Below are 22575 nucleotides of genomic sequence, written 5' to 3'. Positions count from 1 at the left end.
TTTTCAAGAGATTTAACAAAACAAATACTTCCAGTACTGATTAATGTGTTGCTAAAACTGGAAACTGATTAAGCTTAGTTATCCAATTAAGAAATCACAATGTAGGCTATCCTCATCTGAGCAGTTGGAATACCATGGATTGAAAATCAAAACTAGTATCTAAGAACATTTAGTTAGGATATAAACAAGCTTTGTGATGAACACATGAAAAAAAAACGAGCATCATTTTGATGATGCTGCTCCTTTAACAGGGTTATGCTGTCCTTGGTTTTTTTTCCCCCCCCCCCAAGAGGTTATAAAAAGACAGGTTCCAAAATGTCTGGGTTTTAGGACCAATTTGATTGTAGCTAATAGATATTTCCTCAGGCAAAAGGTTTTCAAAATTTTTAAAGTTAAAAATCATGCAACATCAGGTTTATTTGGAAGTACTAGCTTTCAAAGCGCTGTTTCTTCATCAGGTGGTTCGAAAGCTAGTGCTTCCAAATAAACCTGTTGGACAATAACCTGGTGTTGTGTGATTTTTTTAACTTCATCCACTCCAGTCCAACACCAGCTCTTCCAATTCAAGTTTTTAGAAAGAGCACTTGTACAATGAAAGGGGAATGATCAGTTCTCACAGCTCAGCTTTTCTCTGGTTTGGTTTGGTCTGGCTGTTCACTGAAAGCAATCAGGCAGTTGAAAAAAAAGCTGTTGACTCAAAGAAGCAGGTCCATGCTGACCCTCCTCTCTCTCTCTCTCTCAGACTTCTCTCCTGTCAGACCCTTTGTTTGATTTTTAACTTTTGTGCCAAGGGCTGTTGATGGGGATTGTTGCAAGTATTACAAACAGCATTATTAAATTGGGATGATCTGTTAGGTTAAGTTATTCTGTATTCTGTTCTCTTTTGCTTGTGTTTCATTTGGTAATCTTGTAAATAAATTCTGTTTTGTTTAAAATGAAGTGGTTTGACCAACTGCATCCCTCCTGGAATATCCACTTTACACCTGTTTAAAACAACTAGTAAAGTTAGAGTCTGGGCTACTTTCTTGAAATGTTTTGAGGGGGTCTGACTTAGTCCATAACATCATGAAACTAACAGAGTGGTACAGTGCTAGAAAGATTATTTCTGAAAAAGACTCATTTTGCAATATTTTACACTGAAATATTACTAGGAAACTTTACACATTAAAATGTTCATATTAGTTTAAGTTTTCCCTCAAATTGAGTATTGCATCTCCACACACAACAGATTGCTTAATTAGAAGCCAATGCTGGTGCAGCTCTTGTCAATTTTAGTCCTTATGGGTGATCAATTTGTTCAGATACTTAAGGTTAGGAAACTGAGTAAAAATAGCCAGGAATCCTCTAAGTTATTGAGATACCCAATCTAAATGCTTTCTAAAGTGCTTGAGAGAGGGTATGTGAGCAATGTTGCAGCTCATCAGTTGAAAGATTCCATTTAATAAAGCAATAGGATTTATGGGCATTTAAAGAGGCCAAAATTGATTAAGGAGAGTCAGCATGGTTTTGTGTGAAGAAAATAATGTTTCACAAATGTCATTTAGGTTTTTGAAAAATTACTAAAAAGATTGATGATGGCAGAGGAGTAGATATTGTTTATTTGGATTTTGGTAAAAAACTTGACAAGGTTTCACATGGTAAGCTAATTAGTAAAGTTAGATCACATGGGATTCAGGGTGAGCTTGCCAATTGGATACATAATTGGCTTAATGGCAGGAGATAGAGTAATTGTGGGAGTGTTGCTCTTCGACTGGAGGCTGATGACTAGCTGTGTTCTGCAGGGATTGGTTCTGGGTCCTCTTTTGTTTGTCATTTATGTAAATAATTTGGATGAGAATTTAGAAAGCATGGTTACTAAGTTTATGGATGACACCAAAATTGGTGCCATTGTAGAGAATAGTACAAGGTGATCTTAATCAAATGTGTTAATGGGCTGAAAAATGACAGATGGAGTTCAACCTGGATAAACATGAGGTGTTGCATTTTGGTATAATAAACAAGGGTGAGGCTTACAACAATAATGGTAGGACCCCAGGTAGTAAAGAACTTAGAAATTAGAATCCCTAAAGTGTGGAAACAAGCCATTTGGCCCAACAAGTCCACAATGACCCTCCAAAATGTAACCCACCCAGACCCATTCCCCTAATCTATTACTCTACATTTACTCCTGACTAATGCACCTAACCTACATATCCTTGAACACTATGGATAATATAGCATGGCCAATTCACCCAACCTACACATCTTTGGATTGTGGGAGGAAACTGCAGCTGACATAGGGGAAATGTGCAAACTCCACACAGACAGTTGCCTGAGGCTGGAATCGAACCAGTGTCCCTGGTGCAGGGAGGCAACAGTGCTAACCACTGAGCTACTGTGCTGTCATGCTGTAGACCAGGAACCCAGGAGTGTAGGTGCATAATTCTTTGAAGTTTCCAATACATATAGATAGGGTGGTTAAAAAGTTATTTAACATTACTCAGTCCTTTGAATTTAGGAGTTGGTAAGTCATGTTGAGGTTGTACATGATATTGGTGAGGCCTTTTCTGGAATACTATGTCCAGTTTTGGTCACCCAGTTATAGGAAAGATATTATCAAGATGGAGAGGGTTCAGAAGAGATTTACCAGAAGGTTTAAGTTATAAAGAAAGGCTGAATAGACTGGGACTTGTTTCACTGGAGCACAGGAGGTTGTGAGGTGATCTGATAGAAGTTTAGAAAATATTGAGAAGTATAGAGAGTGTTAATGGTAGTTGTTTTTTTCCTGGGTGGGGGATTTCAAGACTAGGAGACACTTTTTTTTAATGTTAGAGGAGAGAGATTTAAAAACGACATAAGAGGCAAATCTGTTTTTATAGAGGGTGGTTCGCATACAAAATTAACTTCTTGAGAAAGTGGTGCATGTTGGTATAATTATAGTGTTTAAAAGACATTTGGATAGATAAATGAATAGGAAAGTTTGGAGACATATGGCCAGGAGCAGGCAGGTGGGACTAGTTTAGTTTGGGATTATGTTCAGCACGGACTGATTGGACTAATGGGTCTGTTACTGTGCTGTATAGCTCTATGACTCTACCAAATAATTCAAAAATAGCTGTAACTTCAACATCTGAGTAGGGGAGGTAATACACCAACCTATGGATCTACTTCAGCTACTAAATGTTTTTAAGATGGAGGAATAATGCAATAACTTGGTGGGTACAAATTTATTAAGTGAAAAACTTTCCCATGGAGATACTGGTATTGAGTTTGAACATAAAATTGTATTTGATTCAGGGACACTACTTCACCCTAAATGAAGTTAAATTGCATTTTCTGAAAAAAAAAGACCCTAGGATATTACAGAAATGGAGATAGTTTCAAGTATTCAGGTATTTGAATTCCATAATTTTATGTGCCTGCATATTGTATTGAGAGGATTACACAACGTATTGCAGACTACATAACATTTAAAGTGCATCAGCAATGTTAAAAATGACATTGATTTTAACAAACATTTAAAACAGCATGAGGGAAGGATTATTGAATACCAACATCCCATAAACAAGTCAGAGTGTTTAGTTCAACTGACAATTCTTCAGATAATGAAGTAGCCCACCAAACAGACAAGATCTAGATAAGGGTTTAGATAGAGGGGAATTTAAGTGTGTACAAGAACATTGTCTTTTTTTTAAATATAGATATTTTTATTAGAAATTTAACATTTTTACAAGTTTACAAAAATAAACAAAACTCTCAAATACAAACATTGATATACAATTAAATCAAATACACAATAGCCAAAATTTAACAAAAGAAAAAAATACCGAAAAAGAAAGAAAAATAAAACTACAACTAACCAGAGTGTATATTTAAGTCTCTTACATGCTCGGGATGTGTTAACATCAGATGTAATAAAACCCGTATTCGTGCAGGATTCCTCTCCTAAGGGGCCCCGGACCAGCCAGGTTTGTAATCTCAATTAAATAAAAGCCCTTGTTAGGATAGCCAAAATATCTGTATTTATGTAATTCAAGAAGGGCTGCCATATTTTATAAAATAATTTGGTCTTTCGGTGCACCATATTTGTGAGGAAGTCAAGGGGAATACATTCCATAATTAATCTGTGCCAATTTGAAAGTCCAGGGGGGCCCTCAGCCACCCAGTTCACCAAAATATTTTTCCTTGCACAGAAAGAGAGAATAGAAAATAGTCTCTTCCCGTATATGTCCAGGGAGGAAAGTTCGAAAAGCCCAAAAGGAGAGATACAGGGTCCACTTTAATTTCCGTTCCTAAAATTTCTGTCAGGGTACTTGCTACTTTAGTCCAATATCTACGGATCTTATGACAGGTCCATAAGCAATGTACAAGACTGCCCACCTCTATTTTGCATTTGGGACACATTGGAGATGCTCCTGCCTTAAATTTTGCCAATCGAACCGGTGCTATATGGGCCCTATGAAGTATCTTCAGCTGGATAGCCTGGGTTCTGTTACAGATAGTAATCCTTCTAGCGTTTTCCCAAATATCATTCCACGTTTCTATAGAGATTTCTAGTCCCAAATCCTGATCCCATGTTTTAAGCAGATTGTCCATATCTCCCGATACTTCATCATGTAGTAAATGATAAATAGTACTGATGGAAGATACCCCCACTGGTCGTAGGACACTACATTCTTTATCTGATTTATAAAGACTATCTAATAAACGTAGTCTTCTTCTGTATATAGTCTCGAATTTGGAAGTATCGAAAGAGGTCTCCATTAGGTAATCCGAATTTCTGACGCAGCTGTTCAAAAGACATCAGGACCCCATCCTTAAATAGGTCCCCTAGACATGATATACCCCTGGATCTCCAGAGTTTAAAAGTGTCATCTGTAAACCCCGGTTGGAATCCCCATGCTCCCACTATCGGTGCATAGGGGGGGGTGTTTTATGTGAATTACCCTCATTTTGCCGCATTATATTCCAAGCTTTAATTGTGTTTAGTATTATAGGGTTTTTACAGTGATCTGTAATGATTTTCCTCTTGTCTGAAAATAAAAGGTTAATAAGTGGGTATTTTACTTGAGAGGCCTCGATGTCCAACCAGATTGATTGTGGATCAGACAAGACCCAATCAGCTATGTAACTTAATAGGGAACTTAACTGAGATTTCCTAAAATCTGGGAAGTCCAATCCTCCCCTTGTCTGTGGAAGCTGTAGCTTCTTCAGCTTAATGAGGGGCCGTCTAGGATTCCTGATAAAGGAACCCAGCCAGCCATATAATTTACGTAGAGCCATCCTTGGCAGCATCACTGGAAGCATTCTCATAGGATATAGGAGACGGGGCAGGACATTCATTTTGATTAGTGCTATTCTACCCAACCAGGAAATTGGAAGGTCTCCCCATCGCTGGCGGTCCTGCCTTATCCTTTCCAGTAAATGCACAAAATTAGCCTTATACAACTGACCAAATACTGGGGTAATAAAAATGCCTAAATATAAGAAGCCCTCCAGGGACCAACGAAAGGGAAAAAGGGATCCGTCCACTAAGTGTGGTGTCATAGCGAGACCACCCATTGGCATAGCCTCCGATTTTGAAAAATTAATTTTATAGCCTGAGAATGCGCTAAATATATTAATCACTTGGATTAGGCAAGGTACGGACATCAGAGGATTACTGAGGAATAGAAGAACATCTGCATAAAGGGTAATTTTATGTTTACCTGTACCAATCCTTGGGGCTGTTATATTAGGATCAGCTCGTATAGCTTCTGCTCGTGGTTCAATTATTAGCATAAATAACAATGGCGAGAGAGGACATCCCTGACGGCAGTCCCTACCCACACTGAAGCTATCCGAACCTAATCCATTGGTAACCACAACTGCTTTGGGATCACTATACAATGTTGAGACCCATTTGGTAAACACCTGTCCAACGCCAAACCTTTCCAATGTGTAAAACAAATATGATCATTCAACCCTATCGAATGCCTTTTCCGCGTCTAATGAAACTACTACTCCTGGTATCTTTCCCTGATGGCAGGCTTGAATCATATTCAAACCCCTTCTAATATTATTGGATGATCTACAGCCCTTAATAAACCCCGTCTGATCCTCCTTTATAACATGTGGCAGTACCCTTTCTAGTCTCAGTGCTAACGTTTTAGAAAGGATTTTAAAATGTACATTTAGCAAGGATATTAGTCTGTATGACGTACAATCTTCTGGATCCTTTCCTTTTTTAAGGATAAGAGAGATATTTGCCTCTTTCAGCGAAAGCCGGAGACAGCCCTGCCTGTATGCATAGTTATACATGTCCATAGTGGACCTGCCAATATTTCTGTAAATTCTTTATAGAATTCAGCTTGAAAACCATCTGGGCCCGGTGCCTTACCGCTCTGAAGTTGCCTAATTGCATCAAGTATTTCTTGGACTGTTAGAGAAGCATTTAGGACCGATACCTGTTCTGGAGTTAGGCCTGGAAAGGTCAAATTTTTAAAAAATGACTGCATCCTCCTAGTCCTATCTTCACAATCCTGCGATTTATATAACTCAGAATAAAATTCTCTAAAGATCGCATTAATCTTTTTATGATCATGAGTCAAAATACCCGTACTTTCCTTGATAGACGTAATAGTCTGAGGGGCCTCTTTTTTTTGCAAGAAATGCTAAGTATCTACCGGTTTGTCACCATATTCATATAACCTTTGTTTTGCAAATAATATTTCCCTCTTAGCCGTTTGAGTAAGCGTAGTGTTTAGAGCTCTCCTAAGAGCCGTAATCCTTTGCAATTTAATAACAGAAGGTCTATCAGTGTATGCTGTTTCAGCTGCTTTTAAGCGAGCTTCAAGCAGACGCTGTTGTTCTCCCTTCAATTTTTTCTGGGTTGCTGAGTAGGAGATGATCAAACCTCGCATGTAAGCTTTGATGGTCTCTCACATCATTGATGGGTTGCTAGCCGTACCTGAATTAATTTCTAAAAAAGTTTTAAATTCTTGAGAAGTCCTTTACAAATTTACTATCTTTCATTAGGAAGGGGTCCATACGGCAATGCCAGGGGAGATGTCCCATTGTTCCTCGTCTTAGTTTCCATATATACAGCAGCGTGATCGGAAATTGCTATACTACCTATTTTACAGGATGATATGGAATTTAAAAAAATCGAGGGGGCAAAAAACATAAATTCTGGTATGACATTTATGTGGATTGGAGTAGAAAGAAAAATCTCTGCCCTGTGGATGAAGACATCTCCATACATCTACTAATCCTAATTCTTTGTTCAGATCCACCAATTGTCTAGATCTGGGAGATACTCCTGCAGTACTCTTGGGAATCCTATCTATTTCCGGATCCATAATACAATTATAGGGGGAGACTTTAATTGTATGACGGGCACCAAAAGCCATCAATTTTGAAAAGGCTTCCGTTATAAATTTAATGGGGTGTGCCAGGGGGGAAGTACAAATTTAAAATCCCATATTCCTCTCCATTTATGAGGGCTTTAATCAAGATATATCGTCCAGATTCGTCTTTTATCTGATTTAGGATTTTGAAAGGGAAATTCTTCCGAACAAGAATAACAACTCCCCTGTTTTGAGCGAAAAGAAGAAAAAAAAGGCCTGATCAAATCCGCCCTGTCGTAATTTCAGTGTTCTTTATCCGACAGGTGTGTCTCCTGTAGGAGAGCTATATCAACTCTTTCTTTCTTAAGATTTGATAATATTTTCTTCCTCTTGACTGGCGAATTACTCCCTTAACATTCCAGGTGCACCACTTAACCGACTGATCAACCATAATCATTTGGGCAAATCCGAGACCCCTCGAGAGGGGAAACCCTATCCAGAACATCCCGAGCATAGAGCATATAAAATTTACAAAAATAAAGGCTCTCTCATACACTCACAACAGTATAATAAAAAACAATTTCTAAAAAAAATATAAAATATATCTAAGTGGAGATTTTCCCCCTTGTTCCCAGGGGGTGTCACTTCCTCTCCAAAAGTCCATCATATCCTCTCCCAACCAATGCCCCACCCTTGACCCAGGCGCTCCTCAATAAAATGAGGAGAATTCAGATATAATACAAAGCTAGAGTTAACAGTGAGCACCCTACCCTCACCCATACCAACACCTGGATATATTTGGTAATGTTAATACCATATATAAACATATAACTATAAAATTACAACCTCAACAAATAATAATTAAATATAATAATACAAAATAACAAGGGAGAAACAACCCGCTCCTAAAGACAGAGGTAAAACAGAATAAGGTAACTACCTCCCCCCACCAACATTAACCAAACCCCCCAAAACCCTATATATATATAAAGTAAGGTAAGAAAAAAGAAAAACAAAGGGGGGGAAAATAAACCAAAGCGGGGGGGAAAGGCAAACCAACATCCATTATCTCTTACTGTTTATCTAAGAGTCCAAGAATTCCTTAGCCTTTTCTGGTGATCCGAAGTTATACACGGATCCTTCATGGTTAAAGCGTAGCGTCGCTGGGTAGCGTAAGGAGTACCGAATATTTAAGTCCCTTAAACGCTTCTTCGCCTCGTCGAATGCCTTCCTCTTTCGGACCAGAACTGGGGAAAAGTCCTGGAATAACATGATCTTGGATCCTTTATAGATCATAGCTTGGGGGTCTTTTCCAAGATTTCTAGAAGCTTCTAGGAGTATCTGCCTCTCCCTATAGCTCTGCAGCCGGAACAGAATCGGGCGTGGGCTCTGGTTTGAGCCAGGCCCACGTATTGCGACCCGGTAGGCCTATTCTACCCTTACCTGGCCAGATCCAGCCTCCAGATTTAAAAGCTGTGGCAGCCACTGCTCGAGGAATGCTGTAAGCTGGCCTTCCTCTTCCCGTTCGGGAAGGCCCAGCAAACGAATATTTTTTCGACTACCTCGATTATCGAGGTCATCAATGTAATTCTCTAAGGTCCGGACTCACTGTTCGAGAGTCCGGACCTGATCCACGGCCGATTGCGCTGTAGCTTCGGAAGTCACGGCCTTTAACTCCGCCCCTCCAACTCGGCGCTCGATTTGCTGGATGTCTCAGTCGTGCTTCTGCAGCGCGGCCGAGAGTGAGTCCCATCGATTTCGAGATTCTTCGATAAAAGCGTCGATCTTCGCATCCAGTTTGGAGATCATTTCTACAAGGCTTGTCACTGTAGGTAAGTCCCCTGGGGCGGCTGTGGACGCCTCAGCTGCAGCTGGAGAGGTTGGGGGAGGGGGTCCTGCTTGCTGAGAGCTGCGGGCTCCCTTCCCTTTGGTCATTTTTACTGAATATTAGATTGTTTAAATTTAATATTAAACAACTAATTAAATTAAACAGCTATTATAAATGATTTGGTGAGTGTGGTGGGGGGTGGGTGACCCACTTTACCCAAGTCTTAGGAGGAGCACTATAGACTCAGACTTGCTGGGTCGCCGCCATCTTGGATCCCCCACAAGAAAATTTTCTGATTCAGTATGTGGATGTACCTACTGAGAAGGTGCAAAACTTGACCTACTGTTGGGAAATAAGGCAGGGCAGGTGACTGAGGTGTCAGTGGGGGAGCACTTTGTGGCCAGCGACCATAATTCTATTAGATTTAAAATAGTGATGGAAAAGGATAGACCAGATCTAAAAGTTGAAGTTCTAAATTGGAGGAAGGCCAATTTTGACGGTATTTGGTAAGAACTTTCAAAAGTTGATTGGGGGCAGATGTTTGCAGGTAAAGGGACGATTGGAAAATGGGAAGACTTTGGAAAGGAGATAGAAAGTCCAGAGACAGTTTATTCCTGTTACGGTGAAAGGAAAGGCTGATAGGTGTAGGGAATGCTGGATGACTAAAGAAATTCAGGGTTTGGTTAAGACAAAGAAAGAAGCATATGTCAGGTATAAATTGAATGAATCCTTAGAGTACAAAGGCAGTAGGAGTATACTTAAGAGGGAATTCAGGAGGGCAAAAATTAGCTACTTTGCCAAACAGGGTTAAGGAGAATCCCAAGGGATTTTTACAAATACAATAAGGACAAAAGTGTAACTAGGGAGAGAATAGGGCCCCTCAAAAATCAGCAAGACAGCCTTTGCGTGGAGCTGCAGGAGATGGGGGAGATACTAAACCAGTATTTTGCAACAGTGTTTACTTTGGAAAAGGACATGGAAGATATAGAATGTGTAGAAATAGATCGTGACATCTTGAAAAAAAATGTCCATATTACAGAAGAGGAAGTGCTGGATGTCTTGAAATGTATAAAAGTAGATAAATCCCCAAGGACCTGATCAGGTGTTACCTAGAACTCTGTGGGAAGCTAGGGAAGTGATGAGATATTTGTATCATCGATAGTCGTAGGTGAGATGCCAGAAGACTGGAGTTTGGCTAACGTGGTGCCACTATTTAAGAAAGATGGTACAGACAAGCCAGGGAACTATAGACCAGTGAGCCTGAAGTTGGTGGTGGGCAGGTTGTTGGAGGGAATCCTGAGGGACAGCATGTACATGTGTTTGGAAAGGCAAGGACTGATTAGGCATAATCAGTATTCCATTGTGCATGGGAAATCATGTCTCTTGAGTTTTTCAAGAAGTAACAAAGAGGATTGATGAGGGCAGAGTGGTGGACATAATCTATATGGACTTCAGTAAGGTGTTCGACAAGGTTCCCCATGGGAGAGTGATTAGCAAGGTTAGATCTCATGGAATACAGGGAGAACTAGCCATTGGATACAGAACTGGCTCAAAGGTAGAAGACAGAGGGTGGTGGTGGTGGAGGGTTGTTTCTCAGACTGGAGGCCTGTGACCAGTGGAGTGCCACAAGGATCGGTGCTGGGTCCTCTACTTTTTATCATTTACATAATTGATTTGGGTGCGAGCATAAGAGGTATAGTTAGTAAGTTTGCAAATGACACCAAAATTGGAGGTGTAGTGGACAGCAAAGAAGGTTACCTCATTACAACAGGATCTTGATCAGATGGGCCAATAGGCAGATCGAGCTTAATTTAGATAAATGCAAGGTGCTGCATTTTGGGAAAACAAATCTTAGCAGGACTTATACACTTAATGGTATGGTCCTAGAGAGTGTTGCTGAACAAAGAGATCTTGGAGTGCAGGTTCAAAGCTCCTTGAATGTGGAGTCACAGTTTGATAGGATCGTGAAGGCGGCGTTTGGTATCCTTTCCTTTATTGGTCAGAGTATGGAGTACAGGAGTTGGAGGTCATGTTGCGGCTGTACAGGACATTGGTTAGGCCACTTTTGGAATATTGTGCGCAATTCTGGTCTCCTTCCTATCAGAAGGATGCTGTGAAACTTGAAAGGGTTCAGAAAAGATCTACAAGAATGTTGTCAGGGTTGGAGGATTTGAGCTCTAGAGAGAGGTTGAATAGGCTGGGCCTATTTTCCCTGGAGCATCGGAGGCTGAGGGGTGACCTTATAGATTTTTAGAAAATCACGAGGGGCATGGATAGACAAATAGACAAAGGGGTGGGTGAGTCTATAACTAGAAGGCATAGGTTTAGGGTAAAAGGGGAAAGATATAAAAGAGACTTAAGGGGCAACTTTTTCACGCAGTGGATGGTATATGTATGGAATGAGCTGCTAGAGGAAGTGGTGGAGGCTAGTACAATTGCAACTTTAAAAGGCATCTAGATGGGTATATGAATAGCAAGGGTTTGGCAGAATGGGGCCAGGTGCTGGCAGGTGGGACTAGATTTTGGTTGGGATATTTGGTTGGCATTGACAGTTGAGTGAAGTGTCTGTTTCCATGTTCTACATCTCTATGACTCTGTATCATGTTTGCTGCTGAGTGGCAAGAAACATTCATGCGTCAATAGGGCTAGAGAATAATCAACTCCAAGAAGAGACAATGTCAACACCTCTCCATTCACTTCAAGACAACATAATCAAACATCCCACAAGGAGTATCTTGGGGTTATCACCAGAAACCTAACAAGACCAGCCACAAAATGATCATTACAGTAATAGGGAATTCTGAAACAGGTGACTCAACTAAATCTCTAAGTATGAAAAACATCTACAATGCACAAGTCAGGAGTGAAACTTTAATTTCTACTATTTGTGAGTGCAACTTCAACTACACAAGAATTTTGACAGCATTAAGGACAAATAGTTTACACAATCAGCACTCTATGCACCTCTAATACAACATAACTCCAATGTTCCATTTACATGGTGCACTTTCAACTTGCCAAATGTTTTTTCTACAGAAGCTCCCAATTCAACTTCTATCAGCAAGAACAAGAGTGGTAGCGGCATGGGAACACTACCACATGCAAGGTTTCCTCTGTCATACACCATGATTTGGAAACAGTTCAGTGTGTCTCAAATCTAGCTAATTTGAGTAACTATAAATATCATCATTTGTTCATTGATGATGGGCTGAAATTTTGGATCTCCCTATCCAACAGTAATTTGGAAGTACTATGTCTATAGGTGACATCAGACTTCTTGAAAAGCAATAATGCCTGCCCCAATCAGCCACACACTAATGGAAATAAGCTAAAGTTCTTTAATTTCACTGTGTGAAGAAATTCTCAACCTGCCAGTCAATTTTCAAAATTGATAACCTTTTGTTCTTCACCCTCAAATAGAGCAAACAGTTTTGCAGTAACCACCCAATCAAAATCCTTGATAGTTTTAAAACTGCAATTAAAATACCCTCTTAATACTTTCTGCTCTAGTTAAAAACATCCAGTATCTTAAGTTTCTCTTTGAAACAACTTTTCTTTTAGTTCCTCGCCATCATTATGATGCATCTGCACTAAGCTTTCTATGGCTTTAATATTCTATTCAATTTAGATACACATGAATACAAAAACAAGTTTACTAATAACAAATAAAAATTCAGCATTACTTCTTCATTCTTGTACTCATTATCTTAAAAAAAACTGAAAAAGATACTCTGCCTCCAGGTAAACTTTCAGAAGTTGATGTAATTAAATCTCCAGGTGTGTCTGTTTACCTTTGCTTTTCAATATCTTTCCCTTGAGGTTATACATCATTATTCCTTCAGGATAATTTTAATGCACATCTCAGAAAAAGCAGGAGAGTAATTCATTTGTTCAAAAGGGACTGTAACCAGCTACAAATGCATCAATTTCTGATTGTTGGCTGATATTGGGTTAGGAATCATAATAAATGAGACATCATTCCTCAGCTAGCTGGATGCAACACCTTCAGCAAGGGTTTCCAGGAACTCTGCTGGATCCAAGAGATCAAGTGCTTTTCCAACATGGCTTGAGGGAGAAATGCTTCCTGACTTTCCTCCATAAACTCGCAACAACCAGCTGATACCATCCCAATCTCAATTTCTCCCACTTCCCTGTGATATCCTCACGTGTGATCTTATAGTCAAATACAAGGGGCAAATCTGAACACAGCAAGCCTGGGTCTGGATGATTTATAATAAAACACTCACATGTTTATTAAATTTTGTAAGGCAGCAAATATTACTTTGGTAAGGTATCATTGTGTCCTTTCAAGTCAGGTCATTTGAGAGCAAGGTTGAATTTAATTAACTGAAGTTTGTCAAATTAGCTTGGAAGCATTCTACATTTTAAAATTATTTTGCACCCATAATAAAGCTGGACATCTGTTGTGCAACCTGTGTGTTCTGATCATTTTGCTTGTGAGTTTCCCACAATGTTCTTTATATAAATTACTCTTGTAAAGAATTAGGTTTTATTTAAAACATGCAATACCTTAAGCTGTAGTACTATTGTTGCAAGATCACAAGATATTTTAATATGTACAAATTCAGAGGTTAGAGTTCATTTATTGCTTGGTTTAGAAACCTTTTAGGTTAGAATATACTTGTATCTCAGAAATACTTCACATTTTAAGATTGTATTACTTGAGATTGTAGTTGAAACCTTAAGTCTTTATACTGAAATTTCTTATAAGGTCGGCATTTGAACACTGCTAAAAAGCCAAAATGTCAAATCTACACATACCTGACTCATTCTGCTGACAATGCTCAACAAGGGAGGAAATCCCACCTGTAAAATAATCAACCACTTGTACTAATTTAAACTTATCACATTAACTGAAAAAACAAAAAATCTAAATAATACCAATGGCACACTCCAAAAGTACTGTACGAGCATGCAGAACAAAAGCATGACAGATGCTCACACCAATTACATCTTACCATACATGTTACTTATAAAGTTGACAATCACAACATAAGGATTTCAGAGATTCCCAGTTAGGCCCCAGCAGATGAACTAAAGAAGCTACACAAAATCACATTGGGACTATATTTTTAAAATGATGGTTGCTGACTAGACAGTGAGGAACCTGCACTGGGTTTGGGAATGCATTACATTCTGTAGCAGGCTTAGCTGTATCTCTTCAACCTAGCCATAACATCAGCATGTCCCTCTCTGGGCCCTCCAGCTAATCAGAGGATAGGACAGGCAGGCTGACAAACTGGATCTGTCAAAGGAAAGATATTTACTTAATAAGGTGCCAAGGCGGGTCAGAATAGCTTAACTATAAGTTGGTTTTTGAAGCTGCAGCAACAGAAAATGGGATAGGAGAAGGTTTTTTTTTTAACTTGGGGTTTCTGCTGTGAGCTTCAAAGCTTTACAGCAAGGTGATCTTGCCTGCAAATGGGAGGAAGTGAACAGCTTCTCCAGATGAGGAGGTGTGCATAACAGAAACCAAATTATTCAGGAGGGGAAATATGGTCACTGCAGTTACAGACACATTTGCAGACAGTGCACCAATTAGTTCCAGAATCTTAGGAAAGAGGATTGTTTAACAACTTTAGGTGTCAAACCTACATTCTTGACTTTGCCAACATTGTCCTGAAGAGTGCTCAGCAAGAGAAAGGAGATGCCCTCCAAGGTGCAGCTCTACTCATTCGTGTTTCATTTACATACATTCTATTTGCCTCTTACACTGATGCCTCACAGGAACTTTCCACAAAATATCTATTCCTCCTAGACACAAACTAATACTCAATTCTACTTTAGGAATATGTACAGACTTACAAGGGATGGCATGGTGCAATTGATTGTGGCCTTCTGGTGATAGGCACCTTGACAGCTGCTGGCAATATGTGCCCATCTGCTCCATGTGGAACAAGATTTTGTTCCAAAAGTCTAAGTGTCAGCAGCAGCCTACTGTGAATGCCTCAATCACTTGAGACTCTGGTGATTACATATGTCAAAGGATTAATTCTCTGCCTGTATACTGTGTTCTAGTCCTTGCTTTCTTGGTATAGATCCGTGCAGCCATCCTCTCTGTACAGCATGTTGCTGAGAATGCAGATGGTGTTGGTGGGGTTTCTTTTGATTTTTACCAGACTGCAAGGTAGAGCCATGCTGTGGTAAAGCCTAATAGCAGGAAAATGCAGCTGAAAGGAAGTGAAGTGCAAGACAGGTTTTTTTTTCCTAAATTAACTCGTGGGACATGGGCATCATTGACTGGTCAGTATTTATTGCCTGTCCTTAGTTGCCCTTGAGAAGGTGATGGTGAGTTGGCTTCTTGAACTGTTGCAATCCACATGCTGTAGGCTGACTTACAATACTGTGAGGGAGGGAATACCAGGATTTTGACCCAGTGACAGTAAAGGAGCACCGATGTTTTTTCAAGTCAGGATGGTGAGTGGCTTGGAGGCAACTTGCAGGAGGTGGTGATACTATATTTCTGCTGCCCTTGTCCTTCTAGATGGAAGTGGTCATGGATTTGGAAGGTGCTGTCCAAGGATCTTTGGTGAACCTTTGTAGTGTATCTTGTGGATAGTATGTACTGCTGCCATTGAGTATTGGTGGTGGTGGGAGTTTGTGGATGTGGTATAAATCAAGCAGGCTGCTGTGTCCTGGATGGTGTCAGGTTCCTTGGGTGTTGTTGGAGCTGCACTTATCCAGGCAAGTGGGGAGTATTCCATCACACTCCTGACTCGTGGCTTCTAGATGGTGGACAGGCTTTGGGGAATCAGGACATGACTCACTACAATATTCCTAGCCTCTGACCTGCTCTTGTAGCCAGTGTGTATATGAGTCCAGTTGAGTTTTGGTCAATGGTAAGCCCAACAATGTTGATACTGGGAGATTCAGTGATGGTAACACCACAATGTCGTCAAGGGCAGTGATTAAATTGTCTCTTATTGCAGATGGTCATTGCCTGGCATTTGTGTGACGCAAATGCTACTTGCCACTTGTCAACCCAAGTCTGGATATTGTCCAGGTCTTTCACTTGTCCATTTAAACATGGACTGCTTTGGTATCTGAGGAGTTGCAAATGGTGCTGAACACAGTCCCTCCATCACAAGGTCAGAAGTGGGGATGTTCGCCGATAAATTGCACTGTCATTAAGTTAAAATGACTTTCAAGAAGTTGTGAATTATTTGTCCAGCAATGAAAGCACTCTCTGAGAAAGGACTGTTATGAGTAGGCTAACACCTGGCCATGGCTTGAGCTTTTTCATTTCACTGACCAAATGCTTCCTAGTCTCACCTGACTGGCCTTGGAGGGTTACTGACAGCTGGGGAAATAGATATGTTGGCTGTCAAACTAATGTGTTTGGTTAAAGCTGCAGTTACTTTTTCGCATATTTATATTACTTAACCAACAGCTGTACATTGGTTTCCCAACCCAAACTGATGTATGTTTAGGGGATTTAATTCCTCATACATATCCCTACCTACTCTCCACCCTTGTTGAAAAAAAATGACCTGTGAGGAAAGAGATTTGTACAACTGAGTTTCTTAAGTAATTTCTATTATACTCAAATATATAATTTACATTCATGTTTTACAAACTATTGCCGCAAGTAGGTATTTTGCAGCTTAAATTGCTGCCTTTTACTATGGCACACACAGCTTTCTGTTGTTTCCTTTGCAAGTCACATTTTCCTGACTCCTTTCAGTACTCATACTTAACATCAGTCATAACAAATGTTCCAGACCCACACGCTGAATGTGAAAGCATCTGCACTTGTTTTGATGAATGAGTACTGTGTCTTGTGAGTGCCAAATTTGGATGAGGGTCATTTCACAATAGACCTACTACTATATTGGCAGGGTATGCTGGACATGCACCACATATGAAGAGCATCCAAGTGTTACTCTTCGACTTTTGATATGCATTTTTCTCTTGCAGCCATGAAACAAATACATCAGCAGCTGGCACTAGTAATTTATATTTGCTGAAAGGCTCAAATGTTACTGATGCCAGATGTTCATTAATTCACCAAAGCTTCAGTAGCATGCCTTCCAATACTCCAGTCTACTTTACTATCCTAAGACCCATTTGCAACCAACTGCATCAGCTAATTGTTATTTCATATTTAAATACCACTGGCTATTATGGTGACATACGGTAGAGATAAAAAGTTACAGTTACAGAGCAAATGATCACATTTTTCAAGGCACCTCACTTAAATGAATTATTTCTAAGGATAGTGATAAATTTAATCTGGATTTTGTTTTGATGATCTTCAGGTCAATATTCTGTCCTGAACAGCAAAATACACATAAATTTGCATAGTAATATATTCCTATGCTTGACAAATAGAACACGAACACTGTCAAAACTATTAATAGACATAAATAAACTAGCAAACCTGCAACAAGTTGATATGACTGCATAACACTTCTAACAGAAAGGGTTCAAATGAAACCAAGAGCAGTGCACAAAATAACTACATTTTCATTATTTTCATCAATTCCAGTTATAAAATAATTTCTTTAGCATAACACAAAGGTTTTTTTTTGACACTAATCCCCAATGCGTGGAGGCAGTTGATTTCAAATTGTGCTATTTACATGAAAATAATTACCTGCACATAGTCAATGCCTGGGCTATCAATCTCATTAGTGTTTGGTGATACAGATGAATCACAGTATAATTTTTCTCCAAGACAGAACTTCTTCCATCCTTCTTCATCGTCAGGTGCTGGCTGTGAAGTTAATAGGAATTTCAATTAATTCAGGAAAAAAAAAGTTTCATTGTCTTCAAGGAAACACTATCTGGTTAAATAAAAATTATATTTCAATCTTTAAAACACATTGAGAATGCTACATGAAAGAAGCCATTCATCTTTATGTTAGATATTAGTTCATGGGATGTGGACATCACTGGTTAGGCCAATATTTATTGCCCATCCCTGGTTCCCCTGGAGGTGGTGGTGGTGTGCTGCCTTCTTGAACTTTATACGTCCTTTACGTGCAGTGTTGTTAGGAACCGAGTTCCAGAATTCTTACCCAGCAACAGTGAAGGAACAGTGATATAATCCCAGCTAAAATGGTGTGTGGTATACAGAACTTGTAGGTGGTCATGATCCTATGCATCTACAGCCCATATAATTTAAAGAGATGGATGTCACAGGAGTGATTGTTCAATTACAGATGTGGGTACTATAAATGATAGCTACTGCTGTCACTCAATGTTTACTAATGGATGTGGTGCCAAACAATGAATGTGCTTTGTCCTTGTTGGTGTCAAATTTCCATTGTTGTTGCACCCATCCAGGCAAGTGGAGAGTATTCCATCATGCTAATCATGTGCGCCCTGTAGATGGTAGGCAGGCTTTGTGGAGTCAGGAGAAGAGTTACTCGCTTCAGAATTCAGTCTCCAACCTGCCCTTGAAGTCACAGAATTTGTATGTCTAATTCAGTTTGATTCTTGGTCAATGGTGCTCCCTAGAATATTGATCATGCAAGATTAAATAATGATACCGCCACTGAACCTCAGAAAGAAATGATTAGATTGTGTCTAATTAGAGATGGAAATGCACAGCATTTGCATGGTGCAAGTGTTACTTTCACTTATCGGCCCAGACCCAGAGGTTCTCCAGGTCTTCCTGCACGTAGACACAAATGTTTCAGTATGAAGAATCAGGAATGGTGCGGAAGATTGAAGATTCCACAGTGAAAATTCTAATATTCATGTTTCTGATGTAATGATGGAGGAAAGTCATTGATGAAGCAGCTCAAGATGACTGGATCTATGACACTCCACTAAGAAATCCTGCAATGATGTCCTGGGACAGAAATGATGGACTCTTAATAACCACAATCCTCTTCCTTCCATGGGTCTGCTCTGTTGGTAGGATAGGGCATACACATGGATGGTGATGGTGTGCACTGTTTGTAAGATATATGTTTCTGAGTGAGTGACTATTATGGTTTATCACTAGATGGCAGCAAGATATTGCTGAATGTTTTTCCTTTGTAACCAAAAGATGCAGTTAGCAATTTGTGTCATGTATAGATTGGTTAAATGTAACAAAGTAACAAGTGTCAGAATTATGCTAGCTGCAGGGAAAAAAAAAATCTACATTCACCTACTAATCATTGTACCAAAGTAAGACAGGGAAGAGTATATGACAGATTTGTGAAAGCTTTGGAAGGACAACACAAATTTTAAAGATAGGCAAGATATCAGGGTGTCTGAAGCAAGGTGCTATTGCTTTAAAATATATTAATCAGGAATAACTCCATCCTTTAGGATACAAGGCAAGGAATGAGTTCAACATTGAAGAGGACTGAACTGAAAGTGAGAAGATATTGTTAGTATTATGTTGATTGTTGCCCTTAAAAACATAGAATCATAGAATGCCTACAGTATGGAAACAGGCCATTTGGCCCAACAAGTCCACACCGACCCTCCAAAGAGCAACCCACCCAGACCAACTCCCCTACCCCACATTTACCCCTGACGAATGTGCTTAACCTACACATCCCTGAACACTATGGGCAATTTAGCATGGCCAATTCACCTAAGCTGCACATTTTTGGATTTTGGGAGGAAACTGGAGCACCCGGAGGAAACCCACGCAGACACAGGGAGAATGTGCAAACTCCACACAGACGCAGTCGGCAGAGGTTGGAATTGAACCCGAGTCGATAAGACCATAAGACATAGGAGCGGAAGGAAGGCCATTCGGCCCATCGAGTCCACTCCGCCATTCAATCATGGCTGATGGGCATTTCAACTCCACTTACCCGCATTCTCCCCGTAGCCCTTAATTCCTTGTGACATCAAGAATTTATCAATTTCTGCCTTGAAGACATTTGGCATCCCATCCTCCACTGCACTCTGTGGCAATGAATTCCACAGGCCCACCACTCTCTGGCTGAAGAAATGTCTCCGCATTTCTGTTCTGAATTTACCCCCTCTAATTCTAAGGCTGTTTCCACAGGTCCTAGTCTCCTCGCCTAGCGGAAACAATTTCCTAGCGTCCACCCTCTCCAAGCCATGTATTATCTTGTAAGTTTCTATTAGATCTCCCCTTAATCTTCTAAACTCCAATGAATACAATCCCAGGATCCTCAGCCATTCCTCATATGTTAGACCAAGCATTCCAGGGATCATTCGTGTGAATCTCCGCTGGACACGCTCCAGTGCCAGTATGTCCTTCCTGAGGTGTGGGGACCAAAACTGGACACAGTACTCCAAATGGGGCCTAACCAGAGCTTTATAAAGTCTCAGTAGCACATCGCTGCTTTTATATTCCAACCCTCGAGATAATTGACAACATTGCATTCGCTTTCTTAATCACGGACTCAACCTGCGTGTTTACCTTTAGAGAATCCTCAACTAGCACTCCCAGATCCCATTGTACTTTGGCTTTACGAATTTTCTCACCGTTTAGAAAGTAATCCATGCTTCTATTCTTTTTTCCGAAGTGCAAGACCTCGCATTTGCTCACATTGAATTCCATCAGCCATTTCCTGGACCACTCCTCCAAACTGTCTAGATCCTTCTGCAGCCTCCCCACTTCCTCAGTACTACCTCCTTGTCCACCTAACTTTGTATCATTGGCAAACTTCGCTAGAATGCCCCCAGTCCCTTCATCCAGATCATTAATATATCTGCGGCCCCAACACTGAACCCTGCGGGACACCGCTTGTCACTGGCTGCCATTCCGAAAAAGAACCTTTTATCCCAACTCTCTGCCTTCTGTCAGACAGCCAATCCTCAATCCATACCAGTAGCTCACCTCGAATACCCTCACCTTGCTCAGCAGCCTCCCATGTGGAACCTTATCAAAGGCCTTTTGGAAGTCTAGGTAGACCACATCCACTGGGTTTCCTCAGTCTAACCTACTTGTCATCTCTTCAAAGAACTCCAACAGGTTTGTCAGGCACGACCTCCCCTTACTAAATCCATGTTGACTTGTTCTAATCCGACCCTGCTCTTCCAAGAATTTAGAAACCTTATCCTTAATGATGGATTCTAGAATTTTACCAACAACCGAGGTTAGGCTAATTGGCCTATAATTTTCCATCTTTTGCCTTGATCCTTTCTTGAACAAGGGGGTTACAACAGCGATCTTCCAATCATCCGGGACTTTCCCTGACTTCAGTGACTTTTGAAAGATCTCAACCAATGCCGCCGCTATTTCCTCAGCCACCTCTCTCAGAACTCTAGGATGTAACCCATCAGGGCCAGGAGATTTATCAATTTTAAGACCTTTTAGCTTTTCTAGCACTTTCTCTTTTGTAATGGCAACCATACTCAACTCAGCCCCCTGACTCCCTTTAATTGTTGGGATATTACTCATGTCTTCCACTGTGCTTGGTGCTGAGAGGCAGCAGTGGTGATGTGACTGAATAAAGCTCACTTGTTTAAAGTTCTGGTCTGTGTGTCTAATTAACCACTAATTCTGGACTTGCTTCAGCTTAGTACACTATATAATAATAACATTGCTCCCCTGTCTTCCTGAAGATGTTGACTCCCTGCTGAAGTTGTATGGGTGACAGTCAGCCTCCAGTACTTCACCCAAGTGAATGTTCTTTACATGCAATCCTGGAAACTGGTCAGTGAGTAGGCAGGTTATTCAATAGTGCAGCACATTACAGCCAAATCCAATATCTGTCATCTGTGCTCTGTCACTCAGAAGTCAGAGTCATAGAGATGTACAGCATGGAAACAGACCCTTCGGTCCAACTCATCCATGCCAACCAGATTTCCCAACCCAATCTAGTCCCACCTGCCAGCACCCGGCTCATATCCCTCCAAACCCTTCCTATTCATATACCCATCCAAATGCCTTTTAAATGTTGCAATTGTACCAGCCTCCACCACTTCCTCTGGCAGCTCATTCCATACACTTACCACCCTCTGTGTGAAAATGTTACCCTTAGGTCACTTTTATATCTTTCCACTCTCACCCTAAACCCCCACCCCAGGCAAAAGACTTTGTCAATTTATCCTATCCATTTCCCTCATAATTTTGTATACTTCTATAAGATCACCCCTCAGCCTCCCACACTCCAGGGAAAACAGTCCCAGCCTGTTCAGCCTCTCTCTATAGCTCAAATCCTCCAAACCTGTCAATATCCTTGTAAATCTTTTCTGAACCCTTTCAAGTTTCACAAGATCTTCCCAATATGAAGGAGATCAGAATTGCACGTAATATTCCAACTAGTGGTCTAACCAATGTCCTGTCCAGCCGCAACATGACCTCCCAATTCCTGTACTCAATACTGACCAATAAACGAAAGCATGCCAAACGCCTTCTTCACTATCCTATCTACCTGCGACTCCACTTTCAAGCAGCTATGAACCTGCACTCCAAGGTCTCTTTATTCAGCAACACTCCCTAGGACCTTACCATTAAGTGTGTAAGTCCTGCTAAGATTTGCTTTCCCAAAA

At 40.4% G+C, this 22575-nt stretch overlaps 1 protein-coding gene across 5 annotated transcripts in view; it reads right to left on the bottom strand.

Annotated features, from left to right (window-relative positions):
• Positions 1 to 22575, bottom strand: part of gemin2 (gem (nuclear organelle) associated protein 2) — a 41748-nt gene that overhangs the window by 8363 nt on the left and 10810 nt on the right. For 4 of the 5 annotated variants that reach the window (XM_043697799.2, XM_043697800.2, XM_043697801.2 and 1 more), the window contains 2 exons: positions 17753 to 17872; positions 13918 to 13962 (listed from right to left, as the gene is read on the bottom strand). In XM_043697799.2, the coding sequence (XP_043553734.1) occupies positions 13918 to 13962; positions 17753 to 17872 (165 nt within the window). The remainder of the gene's footprint in view (positions 1 to 13917; positions 13963 to 17752; positions 17873 to 22575) is intronic. The other variant, XM_043697807.2, reaches the window with a different exon arrangement.

This window comes from Chiloscyllium plagiosum, unplaced genomic scaffold (assembly GCF_037043375.1).
Source record: "Chiloscyllium plagiosum isolate Xiang-an unplaced genomic scaffold, Cpla_swu_hap1 HiC_scaffold_8, whole genome shotgun sequence".
In the NCBI taxonomy this organism is placed as follows: domain Eukaryota; kingdom Metazoa; phylum Chordata; class Chondrichthyes; order Orectolobiformes; family Hemiscylliidae; genus Chiloscyllium; species Chiloscyllium plagiosum.
Note: the sequence above shows the minus strand (reverse complement) of the source record. Positions and strands in the feature narration are given on the sequence as shown.